General features: G+C 45.3%; 1 protein-coding gene across 9 annotated transcripts in view; it reads left to right on the top strand.

The window, feature by feature from the left end:
- MBOAT2 (membrane bound glycerophospholipid O-acyltransferase 2) overlaps positions 1–19,131 on the top strand; it is a 128,699-nt gene that overhangs the window by 85,687 nt on the left and 23,881 nt on the right. For 5 of the 9 annotated variants that reach the window (XM_081795156.1, XM_060648011.3, XM_060648042.3 and 2 more), the window contains 3 exons: positions 2,393–2,488; positions 14,563–14,618; positions 16,169–16,223. In XM_081795156.1, coding sequence (XP_081651282.1) covers positions 2,393–2,488; positions 14,563–14,618; positions 16,169–16,223 — 207 coding nt within the window. Of the gene's footprint in view, positions 1–2,392; positions 2,489–9,765; positions 9,883–14,562; positions 14,619–16,168; positions 16,224–19,131 lie in introns of those variants that run through there. The other 4 variants (XM_060648062.3, XM_078445012.2, XM_081795155.1 and 1 more) reach the window with 2 other exon arrangements.

The raw sequence follows: 19,131 nt of genomic DNA, 5'->3' as shown, positions 1-19,131 counted from the left end.
ATTGCTTGAAGAATATTTTGTGACCGGAAAGATTGTCCTGAGCTCTTTCTTTTTTTTTCTCTCTCTCTAAATTCCGCTGAACACCTGAACACTTCTCTTTTTTAGTTCATTGCTCTGTATCCATACTTTGTCGTACGCGCCTAAAAGGAACCCGTTAGCGCTTCTGGAAGGTATGTTTTCTATTTTCCACATCAGAGCGAGCAGCAGTGTTTCTGTAGCTTCCGATTACAATTTCCTGACTGCTCTACATGTTCCCTGGCAATTCCCTTCAGGCCTTTACTGCTTCCACCTGCCACCCCATCCCAAAGCCCGTACTGTGTGCTCCAGGTTTTTATTATGGTAGCACCCCGTTTTCACTTACCGATTTCTCTTCTGATTATACCACTCTACCAAACTGCAGTGGCCTCAAACAAGTAGGTATATTATTTTGCTAATGATATTGTGGGTCAGGAATTCTGGAAAGGTTCAACGGGATAGATCGTCTCTTTTTGATAGGGCGTCCTCGTCGTCACCCACACATCTCACAACGTGGTGTCTGTCTCACTCTCTCTCCTACGTGGTGTCTCATCCTCCAGAACTTCTGCATGTGGTGATCTCCCCATAGTCACCCTTCTTTCCTGACCACCAGCTTCCAAGAGGCAAGAAGTAGAAAGTGCCAGGCCAATTGCGGGCTGTCCTCGGAACTAGCACAGTGTTACTGCCGTAATCTACTGGTCAGAGGAGTGGAAGGCCAACCGGGTTCAAAGTGGGTAGAGAAGTAGACTCTTGTTCTTAACTGGGGGAGGGGCAAAAGGTCAGGTTGTAGAAGACCATATGAAATGAGAGATATTGTAGCCAGATGTCAATCAATCACATGATTTTTAGAAATTGTGATTTGTGGACTCTGTGTGCATGAGTATGTGTGTGTGCTATTTTGTCAGTTACAGCTATTGGGAGTATATTAGCTTTGTAAAACATTTCAATTAGCAAGCTATCCTCCTCCCCCCCCCCCCCCAACCTCAGGAATAATTCAAATAGATCAAATTACCTATTTGTCTAAAGTTTAAAAGATCTCTTTCATAAAACTACCTAAATTGCCTACACAAGAAACTTAAGATTTTAAGTTAACCAAATATATTGTTTTTTACTCTATCGGTTCCTTCTATATTATCAGTGTTTTAGAAAGTATGTCCCCAATTTGAGAACATTTGAATATTTATCCACATTTCCTGTGTGTTTTGGTTTTAATGTTGTGCAGTAATTCTTTTTTTTTTAAATTTTTTAAATGTTTATTTATTTTTGAGAGAGAGAGTGAGTTCAAGTGGGGTAGGGGAGACACAGACTCTGAAACAGGCTCCAGGCCCTGAGCTGTCAGCACAGAGCCCAGTTTGGGGCTCAAGCCCACGGACCACGAAATCATGACCAGAGCTGAAGTTGGACGCTTAACCAGCTGAGCCACTCAGGCGCCCCTTAATGTCTTACCGTAATTCTTTAGTTCATCTGGAATTATCTTGTTAACTATTTAGATGATAATCCGGCCCTGCTAATTTGCATTGCAGCCTTTATCTATGCAATGTTAAGTGTTCTAGAATCTGTTTCTGCTCTCTTCTATTGATATGTAAATTATTTTCCATACTGTGTGTTTAAATATTGTAACTGTCCTAAGCACCTTGAGATGTGAAAATCACTAAATGTTCATGCTTGTAATATGTGAGTAAATGCTGCCTGATCCACACTAAAGATGTATGATTTTAAACTGTTGAGAACAAGAATTTATTTAATGTATGATCTAGCCACATATTTTTGTGCCAAATTGTGTTTTTTAAAAAGGAGGAATAGGGGCGCCTGGGTGGCGCAGTCGGTTAAGCTTCCGACTTCAGCCAGGTCACGATCTCGCGGTCTGTGAGTTCGAGCCCCGCGTCAGGCTCTGGGCTGATGGCTCAGAGCCTGGAGCCTGTTTCCCATTCTGTGTCTCCCTCTCTCTCTGCCCCTCCCCCGTTCATGCTCTGTCTCTCTCTGTCCCAAAAATAAATAAAAAAAAAAATTTAAAAAAAATAAAAAAAAAAAAAAAATAAAAAGGAGGAATAAATAGAAAAATTACCAATACTCACAGTTTTATACTTGTGAACATGACTTTCAGATCTGTCATTTGGGTTATGGAGGTCTTTCACAAGGAAAAAAATAATGAAAGCATTGATTAAATGGATTTACCATTGAAGGTGGTACAAAAGTCAAGTGAACTAGGTACTAGTAAAGAGTTTTTACAATTTATTGAAGAAAGCTATTTGTGGAGTAGATCTAGAAATATTTAACTTTTGAACCATATCATATGGTTAATAAAGTATTTTCAAATGTATTCTCTAATAAAATGAATCTTTTATTTTCACTAATCTAGTTTGTTTCTGTTTTCCAGATATTGTTTTGTGTTTGCTTTGGGATACCTCACAGTGTGCCAAATTACTAGAGTCTATATCTTTGATTATGGACAATATTCTGCTGATTTTTCAGGGTAAGAGTAAAACTTTGATTCAGTAGCCTGTTTTATCTACTGTCACGTTGGTGGAAGGACAGCCTATGGTTGCATTTAGTAGTTCTAATGAAAAGCTATTGACACACGTTTTTGTTGAAAATTCCTCTATGAGCTGAGACGTTTTCTTCATGTAAAGTGGCCCTTTGTAGTGCTTATAAGTCACAAAAATAACCTGTCCTTTTAAGTTGACTTCTATAAAATCTCCAAATGTGTAGCAATTGAATTTGTCGTATGGCATTCTGATCTTGAAAGCATTTCCTAATTTTACAGAAATGTCTGCCATCAGTTATAACTGTTGAAAACCATCCCCTTCAGCCTGTATCCTTGAGTCTCTTTCTTTGATCTCTTGAGCGAATCCCTTTTGTACAGTCATTCACCAGCTTCTCTGTAAGATCTGGTCGCTTCTGCTTCTTAACAGCCCCTGACACTTTTCTTGGGGCCAGAGGTCCTCTGAATTTTCTAGAGCAGGCATTTGAATATGTATTTTGGTTGCGTGCATTTTCACTTTCATGGAACGTTCTGCTTTCTTATGTCTGCGCTCGACTGAGTAGTGGAAAGAACTTCTGGCTTTTTTGTTCCTTCAAAGGGGTCGTGGTCTAGTTGCTCCATGGTACTCTTTGTCCTGCAACGAGCTGATGAAATGTCTATTCCAAAATAAACACAGGCCGATCCTTAAGGACTAACTTGCTTACCATCCTCACAAAGGGACCTCTGCTAAGGATAAGCAAAGTCGAAAAAACAAAGTATGTCATGGCATCTCTGAAAAAAAGTTACTCAACATTAGAAATGGACCAAAGTTGTATGAGCTTAGAGAAAAATTACTGCTATGAAACAAGAGAATTTTAGAAGTTGAAATTTTCTTTTTCTCCTTAATGGGATTCAAGTAGATTTTACTTTTTTAAAACAGATTAAAAAAATAGATTTGGATGAAAGGAGATCGCATGCAAAAGAACAAACAAATCAAGCCGAAACACACTGATTAAATACACTTTACAAACTAGTTAAATTAGCAATATATTGGGTAGAATAGAGAAATATACCCGGAATTCAGAAAAGGAGAATAGAAGCTGGCGGTCTAGCTTATAAATAATAGATATTCTTGGACAAAAAGAGCTAATGGATGGAATCAGTAAACATATTGGGCACTGAAAATCTTCACGAACTTGAAGGTGTAAGCCCGGTCACACGTTGTCATTAGGGTATGAGAGTAGGACCTAGTTGTGAATGTTTACAAGAGTCAAGATCACTTAGACAGTTTAATCTTCCTGGGAACAGTTACCCTACTGTTCATCACGGTATCCGTAGTGTTTACCACATGGTGACATTGAATAAACCCTTACTGGATCAATAATAATAATACCTCAGTTAAGAGGAAAGTAGAAAATACAGTGAGAAAAATGGGGGAAAACAACAAACACAGAGTAGAAAACCTGAGCAGTGCAGGCAAAGCTGTGCTATCCAAGATAAGTTCAGAGCTTACTGGGGCACCTTGGGTGGCTCAGTGGGTTCAGCATCCGACTTCAGCTCAAGTCACGATCTCGTGGTTCGTGGGTTCGAGCCCCGCGTTGGGCCTTGTGCTGACAGCTCAGAGTCTGGAGCCTGCCTCAGATTCTGTCTCTCTCTCTGTCTCTCTCTGCCCCTCCTCTGCTCACGCTCTGTCTCTCTCTTTCTCTTTCAAAAATAAACATTAAAAAAAAAAATTCAGAGCGTTAGTGCTTGTGTTACAGTGAATGAAGAATGAATGAATTAAGCCTTTAGTACGAAATAGAAACAAAAAGAATACTCTTGACTAATTTAGTTTATGCATGTAGATAACAGAAATGTGAACATTAGCAGCTAGAAGTTAATACTGTAAAATCACGAATTTTCAAATGGCCTTCTTCAGTGCTAGGACACTAGCCACGTTCCAGGGACGCTAAGCAGGTGAGGCTGTCCCCTCTAGTCTCACTTCAGCCACAACTGCTCTGTTTTTCTAGCTTATATTTTGGGATTCCACATATATTTCATTTAACAAATATTGTGCTGCTTATATTTTTAAACTGCCAGATTTTTATTTATTTTTTTTAAATTTTTTTTTTTTTTTAGTGTTTATTTATTCTTGAGACAGAGACAGAATGTGAACAGGGATGGGGCAGAGAGAGAGGGAGACACAGAATCTGAAACAGGCTCCAGGCTCTGCACTGTCAGCACAGAGCCCGACGCAGGGCTCGAACCCACGAACTGTGAGATCACGACCTGAGCTGAAGTCGGACGCTTAACCGACTGAGCCACCCAGGCGCCCCTAAACTGCCAGATTTAAAAAACAGTCTAACATAGCCAAATTGAGTTCATTGATGCGGTTCTTGTGAGTACAGATTTGCGTGACACAGTGTTTACTGGGCCCTCACAACTGCTCTTTTGGTTGATCTAGTCATCACCTTTCTGATTTCTCAAACCTGACATTCTAAACTTGTTACTGTCTAGCTGGAGATAGGCTAACACTGTTAAAACAGCATAATTTCAGTGGCTTAACATAATACGTGTTTATTTCTCAGCCACCTTGATGGTCCACTGAATAGGGAGCCTTTGCTTCACACAGTCATTTAGGGAAGCTTCTTTCTTAGGGCTTCACCTCCGTCAGCATCTCTGGAATCCTTTTTTTATTAAAAGGATTATTTTTAATGTGTATTTTAGAGAGAGAGAGCGCACAAGTAGGGGACGGGCAGGGAGAGAGGGAGACACAGAATCCGAAGCAGGCTCCAGGCTCTGAGCTGTCAGCACAGAGCCCCATGCAGGGCTTGAACCCACGACCCATGAGATCATGCCCTGAGCCTAAGTTGGAAGCTAAACCACCTGAGCCCCCAGGTGCCCCTGGAATTCTCTTGATTATGCTGATGGAGACGCTATTGGGGAGCAAAGGGAGAGCATGCTTCCTCACCACTGCTGCTCACCCCCGATTGGAAAAGACTGCTTATGTGGCCCACAAATTAGAGGGTAGTTTGCAGTAAGAGCAAAACGCGTGTTTAAAAATAGCTTTATATGGTGTGGCTTTATTTTGCTGAAATGTAAAATTTCATTAAAAAAATTTTTTTTAATGTTTATTCATTTTTGAGAGAGACAGAGCATGAGTAGGGTAGGAGCAGAGAGAGAGGGAGACAAAATCCGAAGCAGGCTCCAGGCTCCGAGCTGTCAGCACAGAGCCCAGCGCGGGGCTCGAACTCTTGAACCATGAGATGTGACCTGAGCCAAAGTCAGATGCTCAACCAACTGAGCCACCCAGGCGCCCCTAAAATTTCACTTAAATACTTAAATATAATTTACAAATGTTTAAGTATGTGGAAGAAAAACAACATAGCATTTTAAACATAAACCTGATACAAAACTCCTAGTTTAATGTGTAATTTTTATCCATTAGGAGGAGACATTTGATCATCATCAGTAAACTGATAAAGATTAGGCAGAGACAAATTAGCTGAAAGAGGCCTTCTGGGAGAATGAAGCTGAAGGGCTTTTTTTCTTATTGGACACAGGACAGAGAAGAAGCCATCTAGAGGCAGACTTTCCCCTTAATGAAATATTTAGGCGTTTAGAAGCCTTGAGTGTGTTATAATACAAGCAGAAAAGATCCTAACTTGAACCAAATTAGAGTAAATATCCAACATGTTGGGCGTCTGAAGAAGGTAGAGTCGAATAAAGTGGCCATCCTTTGTCCTGAACTGTGCTGTTGCCTTGAAGCTGGCAGCACAGGAGGTGGAACCAGGCTCTTGCTGAGGAACCGCATGGGAACTCTTCCGTCCGGGGCAGTCTTTCTTGCCTGAGGCACAGGAAACTGATATTGTGCATGTATATGAGTGTGAACATCTGTGTGTTTGGGGTGGGGAGTTGGACATGAGTTCAAGATACATTTGAAATGTTGATCAGATTAAAGGGACTCGTTTCTTAACAGAAGTTTCTTTTTGCAGAAAGGTCGAAAACCACTGTAGTCTTGACTTTCGTGGTAGCCTTAGAAAATAGAGGAGACATTAAAATAATTAAATAACTTCCCTTTAGATTAGCAATAACCAGTCAGCAAGTATAATAAAGGATCCTAGCTTCACAAGCAATGAAAACCATGACGATGTCTATCTGAGAATACACGTAAGAAGAAATGCACAGGACCTCAGTGTAGAAAACTGCAAAACTTTACTGTAGGATATAAAAGAACCCTAACGGGAGAAATATCTTGTTATTCAGACGGTAAAATTCAATATTATAAAGATGGGAATTCCTCTCAAGTTAATCTGTAGGTGTAATGCAGTTCAAGGTGGGGTTTTGAGGGAAATTAGATGAATTGAAAAGTTCCTCTAGAAGTAGAAATGCTCGAGAGTAGCAATTTCAGTACAAAACACACTCCTGTTTGTAAAGTAGCCGTCATTTAACTGTTACAGGACTGACATGGGAGTAGATAACACAGTGAAGCCAGAGGAGAGAAGCAGACCCATTGATCCAAGAAATACAGGGACGGAATAGAAACGGTGGGAGAATAGATCCGTGGGGAAAGCCCTTCTCGATTATTAAGTAAATGGTGTTGAGACAAAAGGAAGGTGACTGCTTTCCTTCTATGTAGGTAAAGAACTTGTAGACGGAAGTTAAGAGCAAAGTTGTGTTGCAGAAAGGTAATGAGTTCTGATTGGAGTATGTTGACTTTTGAAGGGGTAGCTGAATACAGCCACCAAAAGAGATGTACAGGACATAATTTTCCATTCAAATTAAGGCTGTGTTTTAGAGCTAACCACGTGGTATCAGATGCTCAGCAGACGTTTCATCACTGCTTACTCCTGTGTGTTCGTTCAGCTACGATTTATGGCGCACACGCTCTACCTTTTGCGAGGTGCTCAGTACTTTTGTAAGTGACAGTCCTGTCCAGCATAAGGGACAGACCGTTTGGTCTAAGAGCTACAGGTGCGATTGTCGCACGCACTCCTAGAAAGCCTCGTTTGAGTCTGATTGTGGATTCTCTGTGCCGCGTGCCGAGCTCTGGAAGGCCTCTCGCTCTCATCTCCCTCCTCTCACGCTGTGCCCGGTAACTGTGTTGCAAGTGGGATGGATGTAAATTATTCAGCCCGACCGCTAAACGGCAGTGTTCCATTGACCCTGTTTCGTCCCGTGGGAGCATCTCCCACACCTTGACCTACATTTGTTTGGAGGAAACATTCTGTCTGGCCGCTACTAACGTAGGTCGAGTTACCAAGAGTAGACGGGCTAATCCGTGGCTTGATTTGTCTGGTTTCTGCCCTCCGCAGGCCTTTTCTACCGTTACGTCCGTTCACAGAGCAGCGTGCTTTAATGAGATTTATCAGAAGTCTTCGGTTTTCTTAGGACTCTGAGCCCTCACGGTGTGTGCCCGGCTCTGCCCCGCACCCCCGTCCTGGCTGCCTTCCTCAGTCGTCTGATGCCCACGGCCCTGCTCTCCTGTCAGTACATTTGCCTTTGCGCCCAGTCCGTTCCCTGTGCTCAGGGCGCCCTTCCTGTCCAGCCATCGGTGCCTGTCCACCGCAGCTAATCTTACGGGCCCAGATGACAGGACTCCAATTCGAGGTTTTCCCCTGGGTTTGAATTTTCTGTCGTCCCTGCACGCCTTTCTTCGGATGTCTCGTTTGGCTCACGACACTTTTTTATATAGTTATTCACATACCTGTTCATCTCCTGTTTTAGTGAGAAAGCCTCATTAGAGACTGCACTTTACAGCTAATTACCGTGTCCCTCCAGGGCCTTGTGCTTTAGTAGCAAATCCACTGTTTAGTAAAGAAGGTTTTATCAAACATTTGCTGTCTCTCAGATACTGTTCGAGGTATTTGTTATACTGCTGCATTGTTTAATCCACCCAGTGTTACTTTTATCGTTTTTTAGATAATAACTTGGAGGGGGGCTGACATAGCTTCCCAGTCTTCCAAATTGATCAGTGGTGGGGTCAGGATTTAAGTGGGGTTTTCTGACTCTTGTCCCGCTGCCTGTTCACTGCCCACATCTCCACCCGAGTGTCCAGGAGGCAGCTCGCACTGGACACGCCTGAAACAGACTCCCCGATGCCCTCTCTGCCCCTCCTGTGATCCTTCTCCCTTGCCTCCGTCCTTCTGCGTGGTTGCTCTGGTCAAAAACCTTGGCAGCATCGGGGCTCAAGCCCTGCCTCGTATCCATTGTCAGACCGCCGGCCGATCCTGTCGTCTTTACCGTCACATGATGGCCAGGCTCCATATCAGACCACACGTGTTATCACCCTGGTCTGAGCCACCACCCTCTCCTGCCCACTTATCCCCCTGCGGCTCCTCAGTCTTTTTTTAAGAAGTTTGGTTTTTTCATTTTAAGTGTATTTATTTTGAGAGAGAGAGAGGGTGTGAGCAGGGGAGGGGCAGAGAGAGAGAGAGAGAGAGAGAGAGAGAGAATCCCAGGCAGCCTCCATGCTGTCCGTGCAGAGCCTGACATGGGGGCTTGAACTCATGAACTGTGAGATCATGACTTAAACCGAAACCAAGAGTCTGACGCTCAACTGACAGAGCCACCCAGGCACCCCTCCTCAGTCTTTTCAGCCCAGAGTCAGAATTCACCCATTTTTTAAAATTTTTTTTAAATGTTTATTTATTTTTGAGACAGAGTGAGACAGAGCATGAACGGGGGAGGAGCAGAGAGAGGGGGAGACACAGAATCCAAAGCAGGCTCCAGGCTCTGAGCGGTCAGCACAGAGCCTGACGCGGGGCTTGAACCCATGGACCGTGAGATCACGACCTGAGCTGAAGTCAGAAGTTCAACCGACTGAGCCTCCCAGGAGCCTCTAGAATTCACCCATTTAACACCAAGTTGCTTCCGTGCGGAAACCCTCCCTCGCGTGGGTCACTCAGCTCCAGAGCCTGCTGGGTCTGACCCTGACCGCTGCCCCTGCATGTCCCCATCCTCCCTCTGCACCTCCTCTCATCCCACCAGTGGCCTTCTGTCTCCCCATGTGCTAGTCACGCTTCTGTCGAACTGCTGTTGAACTGCTTTCCTCCTTCCTGAACATTCTTACCCCTTCAGGCTGCTCTCTGCCTCGTTCTCACTTGAAATGTCACCTTCAGGGTGAGGCCAGGTCTCCTCCCTCCTCCCCCCACCCTGCTTTGTGCCTGCGCTCAGCACTTGGCAGCATCTGGCGTAGGATGCGTTCACCTGTTGACTGCTTCATTATCTCTCTCTGTCCGATGCACCGTGAGGTCCGCGGCACCGAGAACTTCACCTTGTGCACGGTTGTGTCTCCAGCATCTGGTTTCTTGTAGGTGCTTGTTAGATACCTGTTTCTGAACGAGGGAGTAAAGTGAACGAATGAACGTGGCTCAGAAACCCGTGGCCCTCTCCGTGATGACTCACTGCGTTTTCTTTGGCATTCGGTATGTGGGGCTTATTTTGGCCTCGGTGGGTATTGCTGTTTGTGGAGGAAAGAGAGGACCACACTGGAGAGCTGACAGTTGGGCTCTGTTGTCAGGTGACTTACACCCAGTGGCAAGCTGACCTTTGACCCGGCAGGTGCTTGCGGTTGCTTTGTCGCATCCGTGTATGTAGATGGCGCTAGAGATAGCCTCTCCTGGAGATAATGGGCAATTGAGGCAGCGACTGTTCTTTTCGGCATTCGGTTTCTTTTTTATTTCTTTTTAATTTTTTTAATGTTTATTTGTTTTTGAGAGAGAGAGAGAGAGAGAGACAGAGCATGAGTGGGGGAGGGGCAGAGAGAGAGGGAGACACAGAATCCGAAGCAGGCTCCGGGCTCCGAGCTGTCGGAGTATGAACTATAAACCAACTATTCTCATTATCTGTAGAGACAAAAAAATGTATGTAAGTGTTTTTTAAATTTTTGTATCCTTTTGTTTTTTAAATTTCAAGAAGTGTAGAGCTTTTAGTTCTTGTAGCAGGTAGGGTTTTGTTTTCCTTGTTTAATATTACCTGAAACTGTCTCGTCGGCTGAAGTATTCCTCCTGAAACGTTAGATTCCACGTTTCTGCACATTCCTAGCCGAGTGCCACGGGGAGTGAATCTGTGTACTTCCACCTAAATACAGTGATGTCATCATGTGGAAGGTACAGGTACCTCTGTCTGCAGCCCTGAGCTCCCCTGTTGGAGATCCTGAGGCCGTCCACCCCCTCCCTCCTCCATCCCTGACTCTGCCACAGGGAAGGCAGAGGGTCTCTTTTGAAATTTTTTTTATATATTTAAAAAAATTTTTTGTTTAACGTTTATGTATTATTTTTGAGACAGAGCATGAGCGAGGAAGGGGCAGAGAGAGGAGACGCACAGAATCCGAAGCAGGCTCCAGGCTCCGAGCTGTCGGCACAGAGCCCGACGTGGGTCTTGAACCCGTGAACCGTGAGATCGTGACCTGAGCCGAAGTCGGACGCTCAACTGACTGAGCCACCCAGGCGCCCCTCAGAGGGTCTTTCTGATTCGTGTCAGGTGATCTCAGACTTCCTAGGACCCTGGAAGCGATTAGCATTTGGAGACCCCAGTAGATGCGAAGTCAGCAAGTAGTTAAAATGTCAGTAAAGGTCTAAGTGAAATCATGTGTGAGTCACTGAAACAGGTATTTGTGAACAGAGTGCCCTCTCAAGAAGACCCACAGCAGGTACTCTCTGAGAACAGTGGAGTTGTTTTCGTTTACAAGTGTTTTCTCCACACCCTGGGTTCCGCTGTAACGAGGTAAAGTTGGTCCTGCTCTGGTTGGCTTCCTGGTCAGGCACATGGCCCGTGTTGGCCTCACGTGTCCATTTCCCCCTCTGGTTTACTTTTCTCAGCTCTCAGTGATCTGTTCATGCCTTGCTGAACTTTCACTGTAGTACTGGCTTACTTTCACTTATAACCCACTCCTTTTGAGTCTCTCTGTGCTACTTCTGCCTTCTAGCATTTTACTGTCACATTCACCACCCCCTGGCCCCACCCCGTGACAGGTTGGACCAGAGACATTGGAACTGCCACCCGTTTAAAACCAAAGGGAATAGTCGGGGCTAACCATCACCAGTAAAGGGAACAAAAAGATGCCGAGACGTTTTTGCAAACCAGTCGGTCCTTTGAACCCGTGTATATGTCTAGTGCCCCAGGTGCAGAGATAAATAAGTCGGCGTTGCTGGTGTTCAGTGGCCCAGGATTTTTTGTGGTGACAGGAAAGCAAACAGAAAAATGACAAACAGTACGGTAAATGCTTTCAAGCACAGATGAGAATGGACAGGCTAGAGGGAGTCCGACCAACCTGTAGAAGGAGTAAGAGATCTTGACCGGACGCTTAGAGGAGTCCGTTTATTTAGTGTTTCTAAAACATTTATTCAGCACCTCTCTTGTGCTAGGCACTGTGGGTTCAGTGGTGAAAAAGACTGTTGGTTCCTTACCTCGTGGACTTTCTGGAGAGGAAAGACAGATTTTAAACCAACAATGAAACAGCCACGAACGTGAAAATATCTTGGAGGAGGAAAACGAGAAGCTGAGGTTAAGTGACGGGCGAGTGTGGGCATCGTGGCAGAGGGGCTTGAGGTAGAGCTGTCCACGGGCCTCTTGGGCAAAGTGATTCGTCAGCTGTCCTTGCAAAAACAGTTCAGGAAGGGACTAAGTGGAGGGAGCAGCATTTGGAAAGATCCTGGGGCATTCAGCCCTGTCACATTCACCACCATGAGGGCTTTCACGAGCCATCCTGCAGCCTGCACGGCACATAGCACAGGACTTGCATGGGGAGGCCAGGTGGCCAGGGCACAAGGAGGGCATGCACTCACAAAGCACATATTTGCATTTTTGGAACATCTTATATATACACACCTAGCAGTTTGTCATTGAGTTGATTTTTTTTTTTTTTTTTTTAAGTAAGCTTCACGCCTGGCGTGGAGCCAAGCGTGGGGCTTGAACTCAGGACCCTGAGATCAAGACCTGAACTGAGTTCAAGCGTCAGATGCTTAGCCAACTGAGCCATCCAGGCACCCCGTCACTGAGTTGATAAATTTAATAATTATTTTATCAGTGGTTTTTATTATGACTCGAGGTGAAATGGGAATTAGCATTTAGAACTGAAGAGTATTATATAATTCTTTGCTGAGCTATATTATGAAGAGAACTTAGGCAGGATGAGAAAAATGATTCTTTTCCCCCAAGGAAGTGGAAATCATTATTTTTGCAATCCTCGGAGGCACATAAAACATCCCGAAAGCTAAAACGGCAGCTGGGTGTTCAGAGAAGCCTGGGGGATAGGCTGGCTGAGGGATCATTTCCTGAGAGTGAGTTGCGTTCACATAGGAGCTGACTTTTAAGGGAGCCCACGGGGAATCTCCTCCCTTCTGCACTTTGAGAGCAACTGCCATCTGACAGGTTTTTCTCTTCTGAGATCTTGCCTGTTAGGTGAGGAGAATGAGCTGTGAGTCCTCAGGGGTCTGGGTCTGTGTGTCGCGTTGCCCCTGAATGCCTGAAGGCATTCTCCTTTTTTTAGGTGTTGAAGGATGCTCGTGTTCGGCCACGGGTAGAGGTGATGCTGACCGGTCTCGTGCTCTGAGCAGTGGGGACAGGTAGAAGGCACGGGGTCTCTGTGGCAGAGTCTGAGCCGCCTCCTGCCGCATGTGGGCTGTGGGGCTGGCCTTCCTGAAGGCCTTTCCTTGGCTGCACATACCTCCGAGCCTGAGCTCACCCTCTGCCTCTCGGCAAAACGCGATTTTCTGGTTTTAGTGGAATATTCCAAAACTATAAATAAATAACTTGTGATTAATTGTTCTTTGATACAAACGTCAGTAAGCTACCGTAATAAAGGATAAAGATGTATCCCGGTGGTTTTTTTTTTTAACATGGATTTATTTATTTTTCCTTTCCAAGGTATCCATTCAATTAGAGATTACAAAACAGGGGGAAAATATTGCCGTTTTCTTAGTTATAACACGACTTAAAGCCCTCCGTAACGTGCACGTTAGGTGCTATCTCGGGAGTGGCTCTCCCAGACCCTTGGTCCCTGGGCCCTAGACCAGTGAGGTGGACCTTGTCCTGTTTCTTCGTGCCCCATCTCTTCTGTTTTGTTCTACGTTTCTCACCCGGTCTACCTTAATTTTCTACCTATTCCCCTTTTCCCAACTCATTTTTCACCTTTAAGTCAGCCGAGCCAGAGGGCAGCAGTGTGGCTGTTGAAAAGTCAAGATCGGGAAGCCAGGGCCCAGCCTGATGCCTGCCTTCGCCTCCCTCTGGCCCCACGTCCTAGCGCTCCTAGTGCGTGAGGGAGGAGGCGGGTGGTGATGCTCACGCAGGGCCTCGCGGGGGATGAGCATGCGTTTCTCTCCCTCCCTTGCTTCCTCCTTTCCTCCTTGCCTCCCTTCCTCCTTTCTTTTCTCTTTTTCTCTCTCTGCCTGTCTCTTTCCCTTTTCGTTTCTTCACTCTCTCTCTTCCTTCCATCCCTGCCCTGTTTCCTTCCTTCCTTCCTTCCTTCCTTCCTTCCTTCCTTCCTTCCTGCCTTTTAAAGCAAGGGAGAAGCCCTAACTCCCTTAGCCCCTATACCTTCCCCAAACATAGCAGCCCTTGAATTCTCTCTTTGAAATCCCTTGGAGGTCTTTTTTTTTTTTTAATGTTAAAAAGTGTCAGGATTTTGTGATTGCATAAGTGGAATAAACTCTTTTTTCTTTTTTTAAAGAAATATAATTTATTGTCAACTTGGTTTCCATACAACACCAGGTGCTCATCCCAACAAGTGCCCTCCTCCCTGCCCATCACCCAGTTCCCCCCCCCCCCCCATCAACCCTTAGGTTGTTCTCTGTATTTAAGAGTCTCTTATGGTTTGCCTCCCTCCCTCTCTGTTTGTAACTTTTTTTCCCCCATGGTCTTCTGTTAAGTTTCTTAGGATCCACATATGAGTGAAAACATATGGGATCTGTCTTTCTCTGCCTGACTTATTTCACTTAGCATAATACCCTACAGTTCATCCACGTTGCTGCAAACGGCAGGGTTTCATTCTTTCTCATTGCCAAGTAATATTCCATTGTATATATAAACCACATCTTCTCTAATACGTCATCAGTATTATTTTAAATTTCTCCTTTTAAATATTTATTTTTTTTATTCTATTACAGCCCAATGATGATAATTACCCAGAAGATCACTAGTTTGGCTTATGAAATTCATGATGGTAAGAATTTAGAAATTAACTTTTCATCACCGAAAGAAATCCTATTCAAATATACTTTCACTTGAGATAAGACCCTAACTTTCTGCATTAGAGGAGGTAAGAGACAGGAATATTCAACTCTGCTTAGGTTCATTAAAGTGTGTTTATTTACTATTTTTTTTTTTTTTTGCAGTTTTTCATCTTAATTTCACACCTGATTTAGTGACAAAAACAGTAAGAGTGGGGTCCGTCATATGACCAACATTAGTGGCAGTATAAAATATAAAAGAAATAGACATTTGGTCTCAATCAAGTTTTATTGGTCCCTGCTTCATCTTTGTTACATTTTTATTAATTAGTATTTGAATGCTTTTCCCCCATCCCTTATCCCTTATATATACAATACACGCACACACAATTCCATGTATTTTTAGCATTAAGTATTTATATATTCATATTTTCAATCTTCAGTGAATGGACACCTTGCCATAGGAAATGCTAACACTCTGGGCTGTGAGTCATGAGTTAGGCTCTGGTTTCTTCCCATCCTGGAGGGACATCCCCATCAGACTGGTCATCCGTAGTGGCCCACAGAGCTTTTTACGTGGGGTTTTTAGCCCCACTGCGTAGAGCACCCATCCTGTGCCATCTGCTAAGGAACACCTACAGATATGTTTTCAGTATATTGTTTGCTTCTTAATTTAGTTCTCCTTTGGTCTTTAAATTGGGCTTAGAATCTAGTAAGTTGATGTGTAATCGTAAGTCCTGGCCTCCTCTTTGGGGAGAGAAGGTAAAGATGATGTAGGTACACAGTTTTCATTCATTAGAGTCAGAGAGAGGTAGGGAAATCATTTCTTGCTTTATGTTGAGCTTCTGGTTCGTAATACTGATGTTAGTCAATCATCTAACAGTAGAAACATTTTGATGCCCCCTTCTGTTTTTTTCAATGTTTACTTATTTATTTTGAGAGGGGGCAGAGAGCGTCAGCCGAGGAGGGACAGAGACAGAGACATAGAATCCAAAGCAGGCTCCGGGCTCTGAGCTGTCAGCACAGAGCCCAACATGGGGCTTGAACCCACAAACCATGAGACCATGACCTGAGCCGAAGTCAGATGCTCAACTGACTGAGCCACCCAAGTGCCCCTTAAATGCCGCCTTTTGAAAGGCAGAGTGTTTATTATAAAATATGCTAGCATTTTAGAATTTTTTTTATTATTCTCAAATTAGTTAATATACAGTGTAGTCTTGGCTTCAGGAGTAGAATCCAGTGACTCAGCACTTGCATATAACACCCATGGAATTTTTAAGTTAATAATTCCTCTAGAGAAGTCTCAGATTTGTGCCTTGATGTGTATTATTTATCTTACACAGACCTAGACATGTTGGGTTCCATGGTGGTCCTTTGACGTGACTGAACCAATGTGACAATGAGAAAGAAAGGAACCAGTTACACCAAAAGTTGGGATTATAGCATGAATTTCCACTGAGAAAATGGTAGAAGTGTGAATGGGGGAAAACGCCATTCTTGGGGGAAATCACAGTTGACAAAAGTACCTGTTTTTATTTCCCAGGGATGTTTCGAAAGGATGAAGAACTGACTGCATCACAGAGAGGTCTGGCTGTAAGGTACGTGCCCTTCCGTGGTGTCCCGCCATGGCTCACGCTGTCTCTACCTGGGATATACTCGACTCTCATGGCTAAGGCTGCCTTGTCCTCCTAGAGGTACCGACTTCGTGAAAACCAAACCTTCCTCCCTCCGCACACCTCCCTCCACCAAATCTGGCTGGGTGAGGCTACACATCCCTTCTAAGGCTCACATAGCACCTTGGATGTATCATCACATAGTATGTGCCTCCTGTGTACCTGAGGGTATCACCAAATTTTCTGTCTCTCCTGTGACTTTCTGAGTTCCTGAAGACAGCAAGATCATATAGTCTTCGTGTCTGCCATATAGTAACGAGTGATAATCTCCACTTCCATTTACAGACCAATAACTCAGTAGCAGGTACTGAGTTAAGATATGTTAATATAGCACATAGATGCCGTGTTTTGAAACAACAAAGAACCAGTAAAATATTCTCAATATTCCTTGAGGAATTCATTCTGGGTTGGTTTCTACTTCCTTTATTATAGTACTCTGTTGTCTTATCTAAGGAATAGCTTAATTTCTTGGATAGGGTCTATCTTAATACAATTAGACATCAAAAACTCATTTTACCTAAAGGAAAAATTCCTTGGAAGCCCCTTGCTTTCTGTAAATCAAAAACTAACAGGTGCCTGGCTGTCAGAAGAATGAGGTTAAGTTTGTGATAGTGGATAGACCCTACCCTGAGGCTTCCCTCTTGGCAGCATATCTTGGGAATCTTCTTACATTTTCCCCACCTTTAAAATTACTCCATTTTGATATTCTCCGTAGTCCGTATTTACATATCAGTAGACACACACTTGAACAGACAGTTGATGAGCAGGCACTTTGATCTGGATTCTGGGGTCTTTAGGAGTCCTCGGCCCATCCCTGCCACCTCTCGTTAATAGACACTCAGCTCCCAGTTCCGCCTTGCCCTCCCCCCACACACCTACCTAGCAAAACCCCAAACGCTATTAAATTCAACTCTCCGCCTACCCAGACAGCGGAAGGGAGCAGACTGGAAGAACGTTCATCCCCGTTGACTGCACTTGTTTTCACGGGGTGGCCCCACATTTAACATTAGGGCCTTAGCGTGGCCAGTGGCCGCGGTGCGTCTTCCGGTCCGCTCCCGTGAGCGCGCTCTCCTTCCTCAGACGCCCCGCACACCCTCCCGCAACTCAGGGTGGCAGCAAAGTTACTTCATTCTGCAACCACTAAAGCTGCCAAGCTGCCTGTGTCTGTAACGCCATGCTCCACTTCTGTCCCGTCCCAAGCGCTGCCCATAGTCCAGCCCAAGGCCAACTTCTCCCTTCTCCCTGAGTCCAGCTGCTTTTAACTCCAGGATCTTGCTTCTCGCCCCGGCCCGGGCACTGTCACTCATCATTTCTCCTTGTCTTTTCGCACTGAAAGGAGAAACACCTTTACCTCACTTTCCCTGCGAGCTGCCTCCCCAGTACTCTGCAGCCTTGTAGAGCAAGCCTCTGTGAGAGATTTGCGTCGCCGTCTCCCCTTCCCCACCCCCCTGCTCTCCTCAGCCCACGGCGCTCGGGTGTGTCCCCACTACTGGTCTGATAGCGTTTTTGCAGGTGGCCTTGCCCTCGGCAGACGTGATTGTCAGCCTCCCAGCACCATCTGAGCCAGCCGATCCGTCAGTCCTTGAACTACATTCCTCACTTGCCTTCCGGGAGGCCACCCTCCTGTGTTCTTCCCACCTCCCTGGCTGTTTCCGTCTGTCTTCTTTGCTGAATCCTCCCCCTCTGAGGCTCACCACTAAAGACTCGTGGGCTCCGAGGCCATCCTTGGACTCCTCCGTCTTCTCTGGGGATCACGTGCCGTCCACCGATTTGAAGTCTTGTCACTGTCTTCCCACGGCACCTCTCTTCTGAGTTCCAGCCTCACCCTTATCTGCCATTTCAACATCCTGGCGTGGATCTGAGCAGGTGTCTCAAATGGGACAAGTTCCAAAAAGAGTCCCTGATTTCCGTCTCCTCCTTCCCTCTCCCCGGCCCACTACCTGCTTAGTTAACAGCAGTACCATTTGAAACGAGCCCCTTAGGGCAAAAACCGGGGCAGACTCATGCTTTCTTACTGCAAATCCACTTCTCTGGCAAGTTAACCTCTTCCTTGGAGACCTGTTTCTCATCTGACCATGACATCTGACCGTCCCTGATCAGACTGGCTTCTCACCATTCCCACTGAGATTGCCCCAGCCGGACCTCGCCCTCTACCTGGCCTACTGGAAAAGCCTCCCCAGCAGGGCTCAGTTTTCTCCCTTTTTTCCCTCCACAGTCTGCATTTCACTCAGCAGCCACAGGTCCTTCCGACATGCGTTGGATCAGACTATTCCTCTCTTCTGAGGAAAAGCCCACAGCGGCTCCTCATGGAATTAACTGGGGGTGGACTAACACACTTAGGACCGCCAGGTACGGGGCCCGACAAGGGCCACTAGTTCTACACAGACCCCCTTGTCAGAAACCCCCCCTTCCCTGCCATCACTCTCTGTCCCTTGGCCCTCCTTTGTTTTTCTTCACAATATATGTTATTGTCTGATAGTATAGATTTATTTTCGATTGTCCCTCTTTCTGCCCCCTTAGTGAAACAGCTGTGTGCAGAGAGAAGTTGAGCTCGTTTATGATCATATCCTCATCGCCGAGATAGCAGCTCACCCCTGGGTGCTTGTGCGCCCTCCCCGGGGACATCAGACAATGTCTGGAGACAGTTTTCGTTGTCACAGTGGAGAGGGGTGACGCTACTGACATCTAGCGGGTGGAGGCCAGGATGCCGCTAAACACCCTCCAATGCGCAGGGCAGCCCCCTGCAACAAAGAGTTATTGTCCAAGAAAGCCCGTAATGCTGAGATTGAGAGGCTCGAACTGAGGACCCAGTGGAGTTGACCCCAAATAAACG

This window comes from Panthera onca, chromosome A3 (genome assembly GCF_046562875.1).
Source record: "Panthera onca isolate mPanOnc1 chromosome A3, mPanOnc1 haplotype 2, whole genome shotgun sequence".
NCBI lineage: Eukaryota > Metazoa > Chordata > Mammalia > Carnivora > Felidae > Panthera > Panthera onca.
Note: the sequence above shows the minus strand (reverse complement) of the source record. Positions and strands in the feature narration are given on the sequence as shown.